Source organism: Mercenaria mercenaria, chromosome 8 (assembly GCF_021730395.1).
Source record: "Mercenaria mercenaria strain notata chromosome 8, MADL_Memer_1, whole genome shotgun sequence".
Lineage (NCBI taxonomy): Eukaryota > Metazoa > Mollusca > Bivalvia > Venerida > Veneridae > Mercenaria > Mercenaria mercenaria.
This window is the reverse complement of record NC_069368.1, coordinates 51355725-51377745: the sequence shown is the minus strand read 5'-3', so window position 1 is coordinate 51377745 and position 22021 is coordinate 51355725. Positions and strand designations below refer to the sequence as shown.

The 22021-nt window shown below is 34.7% G+C and overlaps 1 protein-coding gene across 1 annotated transcript; it reads left to right on the top strand.

Annotated features, from left to right (window-relative positions):
• The first annotated feature begins 7 nt into the window (after window positions 1–7).
• Window positions 8–17327, top strand: LOC123566351 (geranylgeranyl transferase type-1 subunit beta-like). The gene is made up of 9 exons (XM_045360340.2): window positions 8–149; window positions 3510–3634; window positions 5994–6061; window positions 7268–7419; window positions 9948–10080; window positions 11119–11164; window positions 11890–12074; window positions 13034–13142; window positions 13808–17327. Exons 1-9 carry the CDS (start codon window positions 28–30, stop codon window positions 13951–13953), a joined length of 1086 nt encoding a protein of 361 aa, XP_045216275.2. The 5' UTR covers window positions 8–27; the 3' UTR covers window positions 13954–17327.
• The last annotated feature ends 4694 nt before the right edge of the window (window positions 17328–22021 follow it).

Sequence of the window (22021 nt, the reverse complement as noted above, 5' to 3'; positions counted from 1 at the left end):
AAGTAATTTTCACAGATTGAAAAATCAATGAATTCACCGAAAATGGCTGCGCCCTCGTATGACAATTTTCTTCGGGAAAAACATATAAAATTCTTTCAGAGATGTCTCCAGATTTTACCTGCAAGATATTCATCATTAGATACAAGCAGGTGAGTCATTCTCCTCACACAGAACATTGAATTAATTTTCATTTGTCTTTATAATGATGAAAAAATCTTCGCTTTTACATTTTGTGCCATATCTAATGTTCTTGACGGTGAATGATAGTGGGCCAATCCGTTTCACTTTTGCGGCGTACGCCGTTTCGCTGAGTGCAACCGGCTAGGCGTTCGTTTGGCTTCCTGGCAGTGCCCAGGTCAATCCGCCATACGCCGATGTGCGGTCGGTCTTGCGAGATAGGCAAAGTGGCAAATCATACATTTTCGTGATATAAATTTGGGTAAACATTTGGAAATTTGGGTTAATACAAGTAAATGTAGAAACATACTGCAAGAACTTTTGTATATAAGCTGGAATTTCAGTACTCACTAATGGGAGTGGATTGAAACTTCACACAGTTGAGCGTTGGTCTACGGATCGCGGGGTCGCGAGTTCAATCCTCGGGCGGGGCATATGTTCTCCGTGACGATTTGGTAAAAGACATTGTGTCTGAAATCATTCGTTCTCCACCTCTGATAATTCATGTGGGGAAGTTGGCAGTTACTTGCGGAGAACAGGTTTGTACTGGTACAGAATCCAGGAACACTGGTTAGGCTAACTGCCCGCTGTTACATGACTGAAATACTGTTGAAAAACGGCGTTAAGCCCAAAACAAACAAACAAACTTGTTCACTGTCATGATCTGACATGCACAAAGCAGGTCCCATAACTCTATTCGCTTTTTTTTTTCAAAATTATGCCCCTTTTATGACTTGACAGTTTTCGGTTAAGTTTTTGTATGTAAGCTGGTATCTCAGTATCCACTAATGGGAAAGGATTGAAACTTCATACACTTGTTCACTTTAATGATATGACTTGCAGTGCAAAGGGTCAATAACTCTATTCGCATTTTACAAAATTATGCACCTTTTTCAACTTAGGAGTTTTTGGTTAAATTCTTATATGTAAGCTGGTACAGTGTATCTCGGTACCCACTAATGTGAATGGATTGAAACTTCACACACCTGTCCACTGTCATGAGCTGATAAGCACTATGCAGGTTTCATAACCCTGTTTTGCTTTTTTACTAAATTATGCCCCTTTTTTGACTTTTGTATTCATTCAATTGACAAGGCTGTTGAATAGTCGAGCGTTGCTGTCCTCCGACAGTTCTTGTTTTTTTGGTCTTCCATATAGTTTTTTAGTCCGCCAGATTTTTAGGCATTACTGGACTGAGTATCCTGCCATTTTTTCCAACTTTCCTGAAGTCTGATAGTTGTTTCAGCTTGTTCTGAATATCAGTTATGATACAGTTATAAATATCTAATGCAGATATTGAATTTAAACTTAACTGTGTCTTCGGGGTTATAAAACTAGGTGATAGCATCAAGTCCCATAACTCTGTCATGCATTTTGGCCAAATTATGCCCCCGTTTGGACTTAGAAAATCCTGGTTAAAGTTTTACATGCAAGTTACTATCTCCAAAACCAATGCAGATATTGAATTGAAACTTCAGAGGTCTCTTTAGGGTTATAAATCTAAGTGATAGCATCAAGTCCCATAACTCTGACATGCACTTTGGCCAAATTATGCACCCTTTTGGACTTAGAACATCCTGGTCAAAGTTTTGCATGCAAGTTCGGGATATAAACTAGCTATTTTTTTTAGGGGCCCAGACTGTCCAAAATAAATGTTTAACATTAGGTATATGGGCATTTTCTCCAGTAATTTAGGGGCCTAGCCCAAAACCTAGGGGCCACAGGCTACTTGGCCCCTGCTAATTTATATCCCTGAAGTTACTATCTGCAGAACTAATGCAGATATTAGATTGAAACTCTACAAATATTTTAACATTTAAGGGAATATTCTTGCTTCTGGGACAGCAATTCAAATAGTCAAGCATTAGCTGTCTTATGGACAGCTCTTGTTTATTAGTTGAATTGATTTATTAATTCATAAATTTCATCTAACAAATAAATTATTAAGAATGCACAGAAAACTTAAACCTCAGTTTATACCTTAATAAGTTAACCTTTACACTGCTAAATTTCAAAAATGGACTGGTTCGTCATTGTTCAGCTTTGGCAATACAATTTATTATTTGGAGGGGTGTTCATTGAAAATTTACTGACTGAATAGCAAACAGTGCAGACCATGATCTGTGTCTGCACTGGCCACAAAGGTAGAATCACTTGCCACTAGCTAGTAGCAGGCTAAAGGTTAATTATGTCTCCCACCACACAGTGATTTACTCCTGTCTATGTGTATGTGTGTGTCTGTCTGTGTGTCTGTCTGTCACAAAGCCGCACTCTTAAGTCGAACATTTCTCATCTGATCTTCACCAAACTTGAACAAAATGTGTTTGCCAATAAGTGCTTGGCCAAGTTCGATAACTAGCCAAATCGGCCCAGGCACTTCGGAATTATGGCCCTTGAATTACCAAAAAAACGCTAAGATTTCTTGCACATTTTTGACCTCAAAAGGACCCCTATACTACTTTTAAAAGTAGTATAGGGGTCTGTTTGGTGTCAGAAAAGCGCATGTGCATGTGTCTAAGTAAACAGTATATAAAGACTGACTTACTTTTTAGATGATTAGGCAGTTGTGGGAGACATGCGCTTTTCTCAAAAGCATCTCTAGTTATTAAACCTTATGTAATCTAAGTCCTTAATGTTGTGTTTCTAACTTTCATGTGATGTATTTAATTCAATAAATCGCTTGTAAGTCATTCAACATAATAATTTGCATGCTGTCTTGGCTTTTCAACTTTGCATGACAAAAATTGTAAAATAATCAGCACTATGGGGATCTGTTAAGCATAGAAAAACTACAGAAAAGCTTATTACTAGATTTTACATAATATTATGTATATATACAATATGTTTAGTTGTATTGATAACAAAAATATTCAGCATTACATTGTACTTTCAAAACATGATGCAATATAATCATATAAAAATTAAAAATGTAATAGGCACGACTGTCGAAATTACGGTCAATATGTTTATCATTTAATGATATCACAGCTTTTACAGTGACTGTATATTCAAATAAGAATTTCATAAGCAGTGGTCTCGATTCAAGAAGCAAAGACCATTGATACACAGATTTATTATGCAGATATAATAAATATACACATTACGAAAATTATACTGGAACTAATTCCTTCAATGGTTAAACATGTTAAATGTGGCATTTTTAAATTTCTTGAGTATAGATTTTGTGAAATTCCAGTTGTAGCACGACAGCTTAAAGTTTTAAAAGCTAAGTTCAGTCCTGAGTTGCAGTTGATTATACTTGCTATATTCAAAGAAATGATTGCAAGGTATATACATGAGAATATGTAGACAGATACTTTCTTTCATTCCAGGATGACAATAGCATTTTTTGCTATCTCTGGTCTAGATATGCTTAATGCATTAGATACACTGGAGAAAGACAAGAAGAACATCATAGACTGGATTTACTCTTTGCAAGTCCTACCTAATATCCAAGGTAACTAGTAGACTGTCAGACATTCCAGAAAGTTATTTCATACTTTTTGTAGAATATCACAGAAATAAACCCATTGTTTCAGAAATTTAGCCTAAATTAGGTATATATTCCTTTAAAGTATAGAACTACTAATGAATGCAAAAAATTACTTATTATATTGTTTGTTGAAATGACATATATATACCTGTTAGATACTTACAAAAGCAGCAGAAAATACGTGTTTATGCCAAACTATATCACAGCAGAAGTTAAAGGTAGTTCTGCACATTTGGATCAGATCTTTTTGAATTTGATTAAGCCCTGAATTTTCAAAACTTAAAGAGTATAATTAGAAAATTCAGCAGCTAAAAAAGAGAGGGTTGTATGCTTGATTTTTTGCTAGACTGATATGAAAAGTTTGAACCTCACACATTTTCATTATGGGAGTCAGTTGAATGGGAAAATCACAGTTTTAATACCATTTTCGCAAATGTAATTTTTTCTGCAATTTTGGTTTTAATAAAACTTCTCACAGTCCTAAATATGGCCTATAATATGGTAAAATTAAATGTATAGGTCTGTGTGCTTGTATTTAGCTCGACTTTTCGAAGAAAAAGTTGAGCTATTGCACTCACCCCGGCATCACCATTGGTTAAAGTTTTTGATGAAGTAAAATATCGCTCTTATCATCAAAACTATTGACTTGAAACTTAAAATAGTTATTTACTATCAAAGTCTTCACCAGAAAAATAATCACCATAACTCTGGTTTGAATTTTGACAGAATTATGCCCCTTTTTAACTTAGAATTATTTGCTTAAAGTTTTTGATAAAGGCAAATATATCTGTTACTATCAAAGCTTTTGACTTGAAACTTAAAACAGTTATTTCCTATCAAAGCCTACACCAGAAAAACAATCCCCATAACTCTGGTTTGAATTTGGACAGAGTTATGCCCCTTTTTAACTTAGAATTGTTTAGTTAAAGTTTTTGATAAAAGTCAAACATATATGTTACTATCAAAGCTTTTGACTTGAAACTTAAAATAGTTATTGACTATCCATGTCTGCACCAGGAGAAACAATCCCTATAACTCTGATTTGAATTTTGACAGAGTTATGCCCCTTTTCAACTTAGAATTCTTTGGTTAAAGTTTTTGTTAAAGTCAAATATCTCTGTCACTATCAAAGCTTTTGACTTGAAACCTAGAATAGTTATTTACTATCAATGTTTTCACCATGAGAAACGATCCCCATAACTCTGATTTGACTTTTAAAGAGTTATGCCCCTTTTTAACATAGAATTTTTGGTTAAAGTTTTTACTGGCAAAGCACTAATTCAGAGTCAAGCACTGAGAAAAGTCGAGCGTGCTGTCTTACGGACAGTTCTTGTTGAGATATTTCCCATGATTGAAGATATTCGCACATTTCAAGCTGATTTTAAGACATTATTTGGGATTATTTAATGTTTCAGAAGTTTTGATATTACATTTTTGCTTTGCTGTTGTAATAAATATACCATTGGGTTGCAATTAATGATCTTTATTTCTGCTCATCAAATTTAGACTAAATATTCTTTATCTGACATGCAAAACTACCTTAAACCTGAAATATGCAAATCTGGTCAGAATATTTGTCTTCATATAGTGAGGTCTGGTTTGAAACTGGGTCATTTTGGATTTAAAACTAGACCACTAAGACTAATCAAAGAAAACCTTGTTAATACTCTAAGAGCTGATATTTCCTACTTGATTTATATGAAACTTGGCTAGATTGTTTGGCTGTATGAAATCTTGGTCAAGGGCGATATTGGTTTTATCTGTGGTGGAAAATTAGGTTGTATGTCTTCCTTCAGTTGCAGTTTACACACTAGAGATCTCAGTTTTGGCCCAGTCTTCCTGAAACTTGGTCAGAATGTTTTCCTCAACATTGTCAGTGGGTCATCCTAAGTTATAAACTTGGTCACTTGATCAAATCATATAAAAAAACTTGCTGGCACTCCAAAGATCACATTTTCTGCCTTATCTACTTGAATCTGATCAGACTGTTCGTCTTTGAACTTTTGGTTAAATTTGAAGCTGGGTCATTTGGGGTTTAAAAAAGGGTCACTGGGTCAAATCTTTTAACCATTCAGACTGTTTGTTTTAATGAAATAAATATCAGTTGCAAAACTGGGTCACCTTGTTGTAAAATATAGATCATTAGGTCAAATAATAATACTGTTTTTAATACAGTTGCTGTCTTCCATGATAGAGTTTGTCATGACATATATTCAAGGTCACCATTCAAGGTCAGATGAGCGACTCAGAACCATCTAGGCCCTCTTGTTTTAATATGTATTAACTACATTGTTCATTGTTAATTTGTAACATATATTTTCAGAATCCAATATGAATCATTGTGGGTTCAGAGGTTGTTCCAGCATGGGAAATCCTTATGATTCAAAACAGGTCAGAAATCTTATTTATTAACCTTTGCCCTGCTAAATTTCTATAATGGACTGGTCGATCATTCAATTAAGGCAGTACCATTCATTATTTGAAGAGGTGTTCATTGAACATTTACTGACTGAATAGCAAACTTTGCAAACCATGATCAGCCTGCACCAATGTGCTGATCTTGTTCTACACTGGTCGCAAAGGCAGAATCACTTGCCGTCTACAGGCTAAAGGTTAATTAGCTTTTCAGAAATCTGATAAAGATACCTAGCAGGTCAAAAATCTTAAAATGTTACCAAGTGGGTTTGGAATCTTACAGTGTTACCTAAACAACTTGTTTCTCAAACACCACTAGATAGATTTTCACCAAAATTGGTCTGTAGTATCCTTGTAAACACTTCTCTTATTTTTTTTTTTTTCAAATGTCAGAGCTAAAAATAAAAGAAAAAAATATTTGAATGGTTCCTGTCATGAACCCACTAGATGGATCTTTACCAAACTTGATCTTTGGCCTCATTTGGACCACCACAACTAAAAATAGAAAAACAAACCTTTAAATGACCTTCACATGAACCATGTGATTGATCTTCACCAAAGTCAGCCTGCAGCATCCTTGTACAGTCCTAAGAAATATTTAAAATGTTCCACTTGGCCACCTTCAAAAAGACTACTTCTCATGAACTAGTTGATGGATCTTCACCAAACTTTGTCTGTTAGACTGCAGCATCCTTGAATGGTTCTCCCTCAGATTGGTTTAAGTAGTTCTGCCTGGCCACTGTTAGGGACTGCCAGAGCTAAAAATAGAAAAAACCTTTAAGCAACTTTTTCTCAGGAATAGTTTCATGGATGTTCACCCAACTTGTCTTATTACATCCTTGTGTGTACTGTATTTCATTAAAGAAAACAACAGAAAATTCTTAAACAAGTTCTTCCTATGAATTGCTGGAAAGGTCTGGCTAAACTTGGTCTGTAGCATTATCAGAGCGACTTTTCTAAATTGGATGTTTGCTAAACTCAGTCAGAAGCAAAGTATTCATCAGGTGAGTGACTTATGCACATTTGGGTCTCTTGTTTATTAGATTTTTTAAATCAAAAACAAACAATAGGTGGTGGTTTATGTAGAAAAGGTCTAACACTGTTCCCTATCATTGAGAGCCAATAAAAAATCCTGATAAAGCTGTTGTTATAACCATGTTGTTTTATTTTGTTGCTTTGCAGGCAAAGGACAGCGGTATTCCTTATGATGGTGCTCATATAGCTATGACATACACTGCTCTAGCTACACTGCTAATACTAGGGGATGATTTATCAAATGTCAACAGAGAGGTCATTCTTGTTGCACTGAGAAATCTACAGTTACAGGATGGAAGGTATGTAAAAAGAGGTCTTTCTTGTTGTACTGTGAAATCTAGTTACAGGATGGGAGGTATGTAGCAGAGTTGTCATTCTTGTTGCACTGTGAAATCTACAGTTACAGGGCGTCCCAAAGACGTAAAAAGTGGTACTAGCAGCTTCCTCGCTTGGCACTCAGCATTAAGGGGATAGTGCTAGAACTGGTCAGCCTGGTGTCAGCATAATATGACTGGGTGGGGTATCATGCCACATGTCTACGGCGTGATATTCCAGTGAGGCAGCACTATAAAGTTGGGCATTGTGCTCACTGCTACAAGTAGACACCGTCGTTTATAGTGAAAAATTGTTGAAAAAGACATTAAACCCGAACACACACACACACACACATGTAGTGGATTGAATTGTTGTTTTACTCAGAAATCAAGTACAAGTTGGAAGGTATGTTAATTTGATTGTTCCCATGTTTGTAAAATATGTCAATGCAAGACTGTGATATGTATGTAAAGAGCCCTCAATGATAAACCATTTCCACTTGCTTTTTACACTAAAATTAATGCTGTCTGTCAGAACATGGAACAAATGTATAAGTTTTATTTCACAATTGAAACAATTAGTTTTCAGAGACATATTCTCAGAAAAAATACACTGGAATAATACATTTTCTGCTTGTTGTTATCCCCCGACGAAAGTCGGAGGGATATAGTTTTGGCGTTGTCCGTCCGTCCGTCCTTCCGTGCGTCTTTCTGTCCGTCCGTCCGGAGCCATATCTAGGAAATGGATGGGAATATTTATTTAAATCTTCATATACATGTTCACCACAATGAGTTCTTGCGGCCCGTCAAGTTTCAGTCAGTTTGCCCAAGTAACACCAGAGTTACGGCCCTTAGAAGTTTCTAGTGTTAACTATATAGGGTACTATAAATATGGCAATTTCTGCATCATAACTTTTGATATATTTGACCTAGAACTATGAAACTTAAACAGAATTTAGATCACCATAATGTGGTTGTTTACACACAATTTCATTTGGATTTATTTGTAAATTAAGAGTTATTGCCCTTTAATTGTATAAAAATCCACATATTTGTACATAACAAACTTACCATTTGGTAGAGAATTTCATTAAATTTCTTTCATTCTTTTCAATGAACATTTATTGTAAACATGTGAAGTTGTTTACCCACACCTGGTCACCCCCTTACCTTGATCACAAACCTATCCCCCGACCCCCCCCCCCCCCCCACCCCCCCCAAAAAAAAAAAAAAAAAAATCATTCCTTATTTTAGATTTTTTTCAAACAAACTTTATATACATGTTCACCACTATGAGGTTATGGGGCCCATCAAGTTTCAGACAGATTGCCCAAGTAACACCAGAGTTATGGCCCTTAGAAGTTTCTAGTGTTAACTATATAGGGTACTATAGATCTATAGATATGCCAATTTCTGCATCATAACTTTTGATATATTTGACCTAGAACTATGAAACTTTAACAGAATTTAGAGCACTATAATGTGGTTGTGCACAGACAATTTTTACGGATTTCTTTTTGTAACTTCAGAGTTATTGCCCTTTAATTGTCTAAAAATCCACATATTTGTACATAACAAACTTAACATTTGGCAGAATTTCATTAAATTTCTTTCATTCTTTTCTGTGAACATTTATTATAAACATGTGAAGTTGCGCACCCACACCTGGTCACCCACTTGCCTTGGTCACACCCCCTCCCCCTCCCAACCCCCCTCCCCCCCTCCCAAATTTTTTTTTTTCATTTCTTATTTTAGATTTTTTTCAAACCTTCCAAGTTGTAACATTCCCCCACCTCACTTCTCCACCCAGTCATGCCCACCACTGATCATGCATCCTCTGCCCCCTCCCCCCCACCCTCCTCCAACTTCACTCTTTTACCCTTTTTTTTTTTTTTTTTTCATTTTTAATTTTCAATCAATATTTATAATCAACATGTGAAATTTTGTTTCCTCTCCCATTCCCCTGCACCCCCACTCCCTAAAAAAATAAATATATACATATATCTATATATAGATATATATATTTCCATTCCTTTTTTTTTTTTTATATGTTCAAACCTTCAACATGTTAAGTTGTGACTGCACAAACCTTGCCCTCAGCCATGTTCAAGATATCTTACCTGTGTTCTTTTAAGGACATCTGATCTTTTAAGTTCAAATGTACATGTAAAACAGCAACACCTGGTGCCAAACCACTCAAAGACAATATTTCATTCCAGTTAAACTTCAAGCTCACATTTCAATTAACTGCATTTAATTTTAAAAGCTAAGCTTATTACAGTAAGCATATCCCATTCAAAATAAATTCTTTAGTCAGGATCAAAGTATCATACATTTATTATGTACTCTTTAATTAAACATTTGTTTTCTGTTAAATTGATTTTGACTAATGAAATTATTTGCTTCTTATTAACATCCTTAACTTTTTACCGGATATATCTTTTTGCCATTCCTCACCACAGACCCTTTCGGCGGGGGATACCAATTCATCGAATTTGCTTGTTTATTTTCAGTTTTCGTCCTGTTTGTGAACCTTCAGAGAATGATATGCGTTTTGTATACTGCGCCTCATGTATATGTTATATGCTGAATGACTGGAGTGGAATGGATGTAGATAAAGCAGTAGGGTATATCAAGAACAGTCTGGTATGCGGCTTCCTGAGTTATACTGTACACATTACATGTGCTATCCCGTTTTAAAAATGTTCATTTTAATCACAAAAAAGTTCAGTTTGATCAAAAAGTGTTTAGTAAGTTATGGCTTGGTTTATTACAGCATGCTTAAAAAAAGGAAAATCATTCATTGTGATGTGTACCATTTTATGTTACATGCAAGACTTCACTTAAGATTTTCAAGATCAGCAATAGTACCACCATGATTGCCAGAGACAAAACAGTTTTGATTGTTAGTGACAGTACCATGTGACAAAAACCATCTTGATTGACAATAATGATACCATCTTGATCATCAGTGACAAAATCTCCCTGGCAGAGTGGTTAAGGTCGCTGACTTCAAATCACTTGCCCCTCATCGTTGTGGGTTCGAGACTCACTCGGGGCATTGAATTCTTCATGTGAGGAAGCCATCCAGCTGGCCTATGGAAGGTTGGTGGTTCTACCTAGGTGCCCACTTGTGATGAAATAATGCACGGAGGAGCACCTGGGGTCTTCCTCCACCATCAGAGCTGGAGAGTCGCCATGTGTCGATGCGACGTTAAACCCAACGAAAAAAAAAGTGACAAAATCTTATTGATTGTCAGTGAATAAAATCTGTAAAAAGATCCTTTGGAAGCAAAGAATGCAACCAAGAAGAATAATAGCTGACTTGGTTTGACTAAGTCTGTTCATGGAGGTAATGAAATGTGCAACACCTCTCACGCTCCCTAGCACCAGCTTAAGAGGAACTCTGTTACACATATGTTGAATGGACTCCATGATCCCAAAGGACCAGAAAATATAACAACACTGAATCCAAGTATTGGGAAGACTTTTTACGGCTGCAATTTACAACACCACATTTATTGACAGGCAGGCTGCCATCTCAGTGGCTGTTATTAACAGTTGTCTTTTCCCGAAAGAAATACAGAATTTTCTTGTTATATGCCTTCTTTAATATGGATATACAATATACCTACTTGTATGTACTTTAGGAATAATCAGATATATTTCATTCTTTTTATTCAGTCATACGAAGGTGGAGTAGGACAGGGACCATATCTAGAGGCTCACGGTAAGACTTCTCTTGCAGCTCAACAGAGAGATTAAACATTTATGGTAAACTCTAGGTATAGGTGGGTACCCAGGCATACACCATCCTGGAACAGTATTTTTCCTTAAATCACTATAAACTGAACCTCTTGGAATGTGAGATGCACTGATAGTGTTATATAAACATAAGCTATCAAAATAAGTCAGATTTGCTTGTTTAACCTTTACCCTGCTAAATATCTAAAATGGAGTGTTCCTTCATTCAATTTGAGCAATACCATGTATTATTCGAAGGGGTGTTCACTGAAAATTTACTAACTGAATAGCTAACAGTGCGGACTATGATCAGCCTGCACATTTGTGCAGGCTGATCATGGTCCGCATTGGTCCCAAAGGCAAATTACCAATATGACCTGGTAAAAATGTTGAACTTAATGGCAGTCTTGGCTCCAGTTTTATGATCTGAGTAGCACATTTGGTTGTTAATATTACATCTGTCGTAGGAGATTGTTATAACAAATGTACAAATCCATACGGACGAAGTTTCAGCTACTAAGGCTATGTAATGTTGATTTTATACAATAGTATTCGAAAAGTTTGCACATCAGTACTAGTTGATTGAAAACAAAAGTCTTTGAGAGAGAACATTGTTCCTGCTGCAATGAAGTATAGAAGGCAGAAAAATGATAACTATTTTACCGGTTTCTTGCTCAGTATATATTTTGTTTGTTTTGACTTTAACTGTAGGTGGATCAACATTTTGTGCAGTAGCGTCACTAGTTTTAATGAATAAATTGGACAGTGCATTAACAGATAGAGAAGTGAAGTGTTTGAAGAGATGGTGTATATTTCGGCAACAGTCAGGATTTCAGGGACGTCCTAACAAACCAATAGATACATGCTATTCTTTCTGGGTTGGTGCAACATTACAGGTAGATTGATGTTTTTTTTCTCAGGAAATCTATATAAACAGTTTGGAAAATTGTCTTGTATACTGTAAAATCATTTAATTATGTGCGTAACGAGTTTTCTTAGATTTCATGGTTGCATTAATCTCAAAGAACAAAAGTAATTATCATACACTCGTTTCATTTGAGCAGTTGAAATCTATGAAATAATCTTATCCCTAAGTACTAGCCGTTTCCACTGAAGCATGAAATAAGATTATTTTGCAGAATATAATGGTTGTAAAAAGATATTCTGTCATGAACCTTTAATGATGCTTTTAGATTACCAGAGCATATGATGCTCATGTTGAGCTACTGTGATCACTCACCATCTGGCAACACTTTTTCTTGCATGTATATGAAGGAAATCTTCTTATTAGACACTGCTTGTCTAATATTTTTAGAAAAATCAAATCGGATTATCTTCTAGTGACTACTAAGTATGTTCCAGCTATACCAACTCTTCAAAAAAGACATAGCCATCAGAGGTCATGGTCAGCTTTCATTTAATGTGTATAGAGGATGCTTTGAAAAATAAAATTGAAAAGATTGCTTGCCAAATTATAAAATAAGTTCACCCAGATAATCCTTTGGTGACCCTTTATCAAGAATGTTCAGGTTATTCTGATTCATCAAAATACATGACCACCAAAGATATAAACAGAAAATTCTTCAAACATCCTGCAAACCAATGTCCAGTTTTACCTAGGTGCCTGACCTTGCCATAATGTTGCCAGTCCTACCCAGGTGCCTGACCTTCAAGTTCCAGATTAAGTCTTCAGGAAAGACCTGGGGTGTTTCCGCACCAGCAATGGTGGAAAGTCAGTATATGTGCATAAGTCATACTCTCTGCTTGTCTAACTCCAGCAAGTTCTAGTGTTTAGAATTCTGTATTCCTACAATTCATTATTGTTGATGCCTAAATTTTGATTGTCTAATTACAGTTACTAGATAGCTACAACTTTGTGAACTGTCAATGTAACAGAGCATTCCTGATGGATACCCAGCAACATATAACAGGGGGTTTCTCAAAATGGCCAAGTCATAATCCAGGTAAAGTGTTTTCATACATTTAATAGGGGCCTTCTCAAAATGACTCTTTTAAAAGGTTAAATAGCATAATGTTACAAGAGTTGTATTATTTAAACTGAAGTAAAGTGGTTATCTTAACAATATGCCATAAAAGGCAGGTGTTACGGTTGGTAGTGTTTGGCAAAGCCCAAGTTTTGTAGACATAATCACTTTATAAATAGGTTTGTTAATTTAATAAAAACTGTAAGAACTGAATACAAACAATTATATAAGGATTAACTTTATTCTATTTTTGGAGTTGCTGCATTCTCTGAAAAATTTCAGAGCAGTATATCGTCACCATCTTGTCAGACAATCCATCAGTCCATCCAAAAATTGTTCTAAAGTTCTCAAGGGATTTAGCTAAAACTGACAGATGTATATCTCTGTATCACTTAAAAGAAGTGGTATTTCCAAAAAAACGTCTCTACTTCATGCAGTGAAGACGGTGATCATTAACGCCTAGATGAGACTGAACCCAAGACACTGTACCCCTTCATCACTGCATGTCCCTCTTGCAGTCTTTGGTATGGGCCACAGTACGTGCTGAAACAAACATCTTATATACGTAAAAACAGGTGCTATGTGACTGAAAATTTACTGTCAGTAACTGCAGTTGCGCCACTGATATTTTGTATTTGTTACAGATGCACTTCATGCCTATTTTGGAATCTGTGGTCTCTCATTGATGGGTGAAGCGGGTCTTCAACCAATGCATGCTGCATTAAACATCAGCCAACGAGCTGCTGACTACCTGGCTACAGTACAACACAGATGGTCCAAACAATCTTGATATTGATTTCAATAATAGTCTACTTATAATTTCTTTCTAAATACAGGGTGTGTGAAAAGTTTGTTCTGTTGAAATTATTTTACTGTAACAGTTTAAAAACATTATTGAGTATTGTTAAGCTTTCTTTGCTGATGTAATATACTTCCATGTCAGTATACTGCAATGATATTACAAGAATGACTGTAGTGAATTTTTTAAAAATATATTTATAGAATCTAGTTGTTGTAGTTAAGTGTTTATATCTCATTATTTTAACCTGGCATCTTTCAAAGTTATTAACATTCCTTTATTAGTACGAAAAACACGGCAGAGTTAGCTAACAGAGAACTTCTCAGATTATCAGCTGTCGGGTAAAGAGTTCTAGATTATCAAAAACGCATCTCGGCGATCTCGCATGACTTATGTTTCAAGTCCAATTTCAGAAATTATATGTGTGAAATCATTTCTTTTTCTGGGCATTAAAATTTCATGGTTTTGACCGCATAGGCTTTTTCATGGGGGCATGATTTCATGGATTTAAACTTTTAAGTTAAAATGCTGTCTGTTTGATGGCCAAACTTTTCACATACTTTTAATTGTATAACTATTTATTTTGTTAAGCAATTCCACTTACAAAAGTCTAAATTTTATACTATTGTGCATATTTTTGTATATGTGAATTTTTCTATTATTGTCTAACAGGTGTTTCCACCATTATGAACATATGTTTCAACTTAACTTTTCTTTGCCATCTGTTGAATCCAGTATTTTAAAACCATATGCTGAGTAAACAGTTGTTACCTGTTCAAGCAACATCTTGTCAGTATCGATGAAAGTTTGTAAATGTTTTGTGACATTGTAAGTGAATCATTTATGAAGTACCAGTATACTGAACAAGTAAAATGAACAAACTTGTAAAGTAAGTAAGCCCATATTTTTTCGTCTGTATTTTTGGCAGGTTTAATGCACATTTTTTAGGCTCCCCAAAAAAGATAAACAAATAGGGAACACTTTCTTCTGTCAGAGCAATAACTTAAGGAGCAAGAGACCATTTAGTCTAATTTTTATTAGTTTTGAAGATTTTTTTCTCTACATTCTCCTCTTTTATCCATTACCCTGCTGTCTGCCTTCTCACTTTTTGCCATTACCCCACTGTCTACTTTCTCTCTTTTCTACATTACCCCACTGCTTTCTCCATTACCCCACTGTCTACTTTCTCTATTTTCTATATTACCCCGCTGTCTACATTTTGTCTTCTGTTATCCAACTGTCTCTCCATTAGCTCACTTTCTACTTTTATGCATTACCTCACTTTTCTATCATCTCTCTTTTCAACAAAACCCTACTGTCTACATTGACTCTTTTCTCCACTACCCTAGTGTCTATCTTTTCTCCATTACTCCACTGTCTTCTCCCCTCAACAACTTATGACCATCATAGTAGTAAAATCTTAATCAGTCATTCCCATATTTTCAGTAATGTGGTTCACTTTTTATATGGAGCTCACTTATAGGTCTTTTATTTATTTTCCCATTTTTCTCTTGATTTAGACCTGTCTTTCTTCTAACCCATCTTCAATATTGTGTTTGTACTTGTGATGTGTCTTCCCTTGCATGGTGCTCTGTATTAGCTTACTGTACTTTTACTAAAAAAATTTTAATAAGTTTGTAGGCACAGTTTACTCCAGATGCCCAAGTTCGTGCTTGTCAAGAGTTCTGTTTGGCAGTGTTCCTACTTTTGTGACAAGTTACCAGTATTAAGAGGTGCTTGGCACTGAGGAAATAGATTGATAATTTGAGAGGTTAGTTTATTGACATAGTGGACATTTAGAAAGAATTGAAGAAAAAAAAATGCAGAGAGTCAAGTCTCTAGTGGATTGGGACCAATGGAAGACTGGATTCTGTTACATTTCTGATTACTTCATACAGCTAAAAAAAACAATGGATTGCCTACCAAGTCTCTGACAAGATACTTATAACAGTTTTTTGTTGGCTTAGTGCCACTAACAATTTTTATAGAAGGATAAAAAGAAATTTCTGTATGATATTCTACAAGAAAGCCTTACAAATCATCTATTTTGAAAAGTATTGCCATTTATGTACCATATTTTTACTGCTGAAATTCCATTGTCATTGTATTTATTCAAAATGCATAATAAGTCCCATTGCAGTTAGTAACAGGTTACTGTATGTTTTTGGTGTGCCTTCTAGCCATAATGGCACACCTAGTGTCATTATTGCCGAAGGAACATTATAAAGCTATGTGTGCCATTATTACTAGCCAGCACACCAGTCTTATTGGCCTTGTTATTATATAAATTCTCTTCATTTTTATCTTCGTATTTTCACTTTTTTCACATTTTCTACTAATTTTTAAGTATCATTTGTATAACAAAAATGTGTCATTATGGATCCATCAATTTTCAACACCTTTTTAATTTGTTGCTATTTATAGTAAGGTACATGTATATAACAATACATGATACCTGCCAGAATATTTTTAGTAATTACACAGATTCAAAAGGATTTAGAGGATGTTAGTTCCATTTCGATATATAAGTCATGGAATTTAACTTTGCTACCAGAAAAGTCTGAATCTTATGTGCAACTAACCATTACTCTGCTAAATTTCTATAATGAACTTGTCCATCTTTCAATTTGGACAGTATCATTAACTGTTGAAAGGGGTGCTTACCAAAAAAATACTGACTGAATGGCGAACAGTGCAGATCATTATCAGACTGCACGGATGTGTAGGCTGATTATGATCTACACTGGTTGCAAAGGCAGAACCAATCATGTCCACATGGTAAGGGTTAAAGCTACCATGTGTTATATACTCTTGAATGTTATCTATACCAGAAAAATGTGTTGTGCAAGTCTACAGTTTATGGTGATCATGTGTATAAGGTGTTCTTGGAATCACTTTAAAACTTGTGCCAATAATGCAAGAGTACACATTTTGTCAAGTCAAACATTGCATCACAGAAAATTTGTCATTCTTATTTGCTATTCACGGTGATCATGTATATGAAGTTTCATTAAAAAAATTTAAAAACGTGGAAATAGTTTACCCTACAAACTTCCATATACCAAAAATACCTTTATTTACAATTTTGTCGTAAGATTAGAGGGATATAACTCTGCGATGTGTGACTCATCAAAGAAAAATTTATATGTTATATGTCTACACTTCATGGCAATTATATGTACGATGTTTCAATAAATATGATGCCTCAGCAGTGTGACCATAATGTCAGTTACGTAAAGATTTGCTTCATGGGATTCAGTGTTGTTTTAGGTGTGTATAATTCTCATGTACAGTATGTATTGGTGATGCATCTACTGCAATAAATTTGTGTAACTGAATTCTCAGAAAATAAAGATAAACAAGTATCAGTTTTATTTTTTCTACCATAACCTCAGATAATGCACCAGTAAATGTCCTGGTGACAGCCTTTAGCTCACTTATGGTCAGTAGAAGTCTACTCAATTACCTGGTCAAAGAAGTCACTCTATGATCACTCTACATAAATTCAGACTATAACAAAAACAATAAGTTCTACAGACTTTATTTCCAATTACTATATCTGCAATATGTCCTTCGTGAATAAGCATGTTCACAAATTTCTAGCAAAGCAGCTTGTATTTGTAAGATGAAAAGTTATTAAAAGGGTTCACTCCCTACTTATTTAAAAGTTTAGTTCTATTTTAAAAACAGAAAGAATGCTATCTGTATACAAGCTGAATACAAGAGTACTGCAAACATATTTGGGCTCACTGGTGCAATGCAAATGGTTTAAGGCCTTAAATTTTCTGTTTGGTCACTCAAGCATTCCCCTTCCAACTACAGCGATCATTTTTTGTACTACAGTTTACTGAACATACATCACTCACATGTAAAATCAAAATGTCACATGAAGTGAAAATCATGAAATATTTTCACATACTGGAAGTGACAATTTAATAGTGGAAAATAGTTAAGATAAACTGAACTTTACATAAAAAAATAAAACAAACCCATTTTAAACCGAACTTTGATCAGAGTTTTTATGTACTGATGTCCTTTTGTTGTGAAATAATCTAATTTCATTAAGGAGGTAGGTTACCTTCATATTTGTATGTGCGCATGTCCAACCGGAAGCTAACGTGACGATTTACGACGACGTTTACGACAAACTAAATGTGTTTGTATATTCATTCTTCTGAAAACAAATCATGAACCCGTCTTCGATCTGATGCTTTATGGCTTAATAATGCAGAAATAATGAATACATTGCCGCAGAAACGCTTCAAAACAATGTTGCTTTAAAATGACGTCATTGACGTCATGACGTTACGTGTCAGTTACCGCGCAAAATTAAAAGCTTTTATCTTGAAAGTACGTAATTTTGTGCATTTACTTTATTTCAACTATTTTCAAATAACTATTATTTGTTGAAATATTTTTATGAGTCTATTGCTCTGAATAATAAACAATATTTTGCTTCTTTTATGTGGTTATATTGAAATGTTATGCGGAATGTAAGAAAATGGACGATGGTAACCAATGTTATTTTGAATATAGTTGGGTGAAAGGTTACTTGTTACGGCCATTTTCAAATAAAAAATCTAGCAGTTTGATTTGTAATACCTATTTTTCAGGTTCCGTTGATAATTTGTTACTTATATACTTAAATTAAGATCTAAAATTGTTCAAATTTCAGTAGAAAATTGTGGTTTCTTGAATTAAATTGATGTTACCATGGAAACGAAGCCCGTGACCTATATATCTAAATGTGAAATTCAATAGCGTTGACACTGGTCTATTTAAAAAACACAGCTTCGGCTTTTCATTTTCATTTCAACAATATCCATGAGAATAATAACAGCATGCTGAACGACTTTTCCATGAAAAATGCCAGACGAGCGGTACTGCTGTAAGTATTTTAAGCTGTGATATTTCTTAGAATAAATGCAAATAACACGAAAATATAACTTACGTTAGAAATAATATGTTTTAAAGCTACATTAACTAGAAAGATAATCTTATTCAATATTCTTTTATAAGAAATTACTGCAAAAAGCAAGATATAAGCTATTTTAAACATCTCTGTTGCCATGGTTACTTTAAACTTTGAGAAAAATAGGGTACCATGTAAAGTGCTTGGTATTTTGCTAATAATATTACCCAAATATTCCATGTTGGTCATTAACAGCATGGCACTGAAGCCGTCGAAAACCCGTATTTTTATACAAAGTTGTTTAAAAATGAGAGAAAATGCGTTACCATGGAAACACGAGCCCCGCGACATATATATTTTAAGCTTGTATTAGAAAGCTAACGTGCATACTTGTAAAGTTATCAATTATGCAGACTTCTACGGATATCAATGAAACTAAAATACACTGAAAAGTGTTAAATATCCGTATTTTCCTTCTTCTTTCAATATTAAATACCTTTGGAGGGTCATGTTCTTCAAACCTGGATAAAAACTGAACTTGAAGGGACAGAGACAAACGAAATTGAGATTGTAGCAGTTAAAACTTCATATTACACGAAATACAAAAAAATGCTGCGGTTCAACTAATTTGAATTTACCCTTGTAACAAGGTAACCTACCTCCTTAATACCAGTATTTTGATTGAAAAACGACGGATAAATGTACGTTTGTTTGGTTTTAACCTGTTTTTCAACATTATTTCAATTATTTTATGGCAGACAGTAAACCTAACCAGTGTTCCTAGATTCTGTACCAGTACAAATCTGTTCTCTGCAAGTAACTTCCAACTTCCCTACAAGAATCAGACAGGTGAAGGACTGATGATTTCAGACACAATGTCTTATAAAATCATCACGGAGAACATATGCCTCATCCTGGGATCGAAGTGCAACCCTGCGATCCCTAGATCTGCACTCCCTATTGCACTACGTGAGCAGACTAAAAGATAATGTTCTTGTTAAGAAACTCTGCACTTAGCTGAATTGAACTTCTGTCTTTTCCTCAATTATAGAATGTGTCAAATAAAGCCCTCTACAGACGGTAGGTTTTTGTTGTACAACACTAATTATCTCAAAGATGTACAATTTTGAAATTGTACATTTTTCACATACAGACAGTATTCCATTCTAATATAAATCACAGAGATTTACCTACTAAACATAGTGCATCAGGTACTGAAAAAAATGTAATCATTAATAATAAAAAATGATATTCACCTTTTTATGTCCCATGAATTTGATTAGGCATGACACAAATAAGCCACGCCATGAGAAAGCCAACATAGTGGATTTGCCACCAGCATGGATGCAAACCAGCCTGTGCATCCACGCAGTCTGGTCAGGATCAATGATGTTTGATTTCAAAGTCTGTTGCAATTAGAGAAACTGTTAGCGAACAGCATGGACCTGACTGTGCGGATGCTGGTCGGAAAAACACTTTGTTGGTTTTCTCATGGCGCGGCTCAAATCATTTAACTTTTCAGTGTCGTCCTTTTTCCATTATGCATTAGAAGCCATTTTATATTCATATTTGTGTTTAATTTTTGGGCAATTGTTTCTGGAATTTCATAGCATCATACACACAATAATATTTGGCTGTACATCTTGAATTTAATTGGTGTTGTACAACAAAAACCTACCGTCTGTAGAGGGCTTAAAGAAACCTGCTGAAATGGCTACAATCTACTGTTACATTTCTGTAAATTAATGAAAATCTCATACCTGAACTGAAACAAACTGCCCTAGATTACAATAGATATAATTATGATCATTATAAGATTATAAAATATAACAAATACTGACAACTTCCCTCTACATTATTTTTTTCATACCAACAAAAACGGGGAAACTGATTAGCTAGTATACTGTAATTACACTTTATACTTCACATCTCAAACTTGCTTATCTGAAAATTTAGAATATGTCAAAGAAACTGCGAAGTCAATTCAAAGTTAGAGGTTGCCATTTCACTATTCATTCGCTAATTGGTGATATCAAAATATATATGCTAAAACTTGAATGCAAATTGTATTCATTACAGCTCCATATTATACCTTACTTCTATATACATGTAATAAAACTAACTTTGATATGCAAACTTTATTTCACACAGAAAACAACAGTACAAAGGGACTTACTGTCAAATATTTGTGGATATCTGTCATTTCTAACCTTGTTACATTGCTTTCCTGTGGATCTGGACCTCTAACTGTAGCATACTTCACAGAATTAAATGCTTAATTATCAGTAATTAACACAAAGAATGCAGCTTTATACTGAACAGAATATAAGTATCCATGCACTGCATACTTTGCAGAACATTTACCTAAAACAGTTCATGACATTTTGTAAGTTTTGTAACACTCTCATTAATCCTGACCAGCTAATTGGTTGGTGTTGATTTCAACTAGTTAAACACAACTTTAACAAGAGCTGTCCATAAGACAGCCAAGCTCGACTATTCGAAATATTGTCACAGAAGCAGGAAATTATTACCCAAAATGTTAAATATCGAAAGAGTTTTAAGTTCGAAACGGGACATAATTTGACCAAAATGCGTATCAGAGTTATGGGACTTGATGCTATCAACTAGTTTAATAACCCCGAAAAAAAATATGTTAAGTTTCAATTCCATATCTGCATTAGTTTTGGAGATAGTAACTTGCATGTAAAACTTTAACCAGAATTTTCTAAGTCCAAAAGGGGGCATAATTTGCTCAAAATACATGTTAAGAGTTATGGAACTTGACCCAGTGAGGTTGGTAACTGACCTAGAAAAAGAATAAATAAGTTTCAAAGCTATATGCCTTTTGGTAATAGCTGTATGTACTTGCACGCAAAACTTGAACCAGGATTTTCTAAGTCCAAAAGGGGGCATAATTTGCCCAAAATACATGTCAGAGTTATGGGACTTGATTCTATCAACTAGTTTTATAACTCCGAAGACACATGTGAAGTTTCAATTTAATATCTGCATTAGTTTTTGAGATAGTAACTTGCATGTAAAACTTTAACCAGAATTTTCTAAGTCCAAAAGGGGGCATAATTTGCTCAAAATACATGTCAGAGTTATGGGACTTGACCCAGTGAGGTAGGTAATTGATCTAGA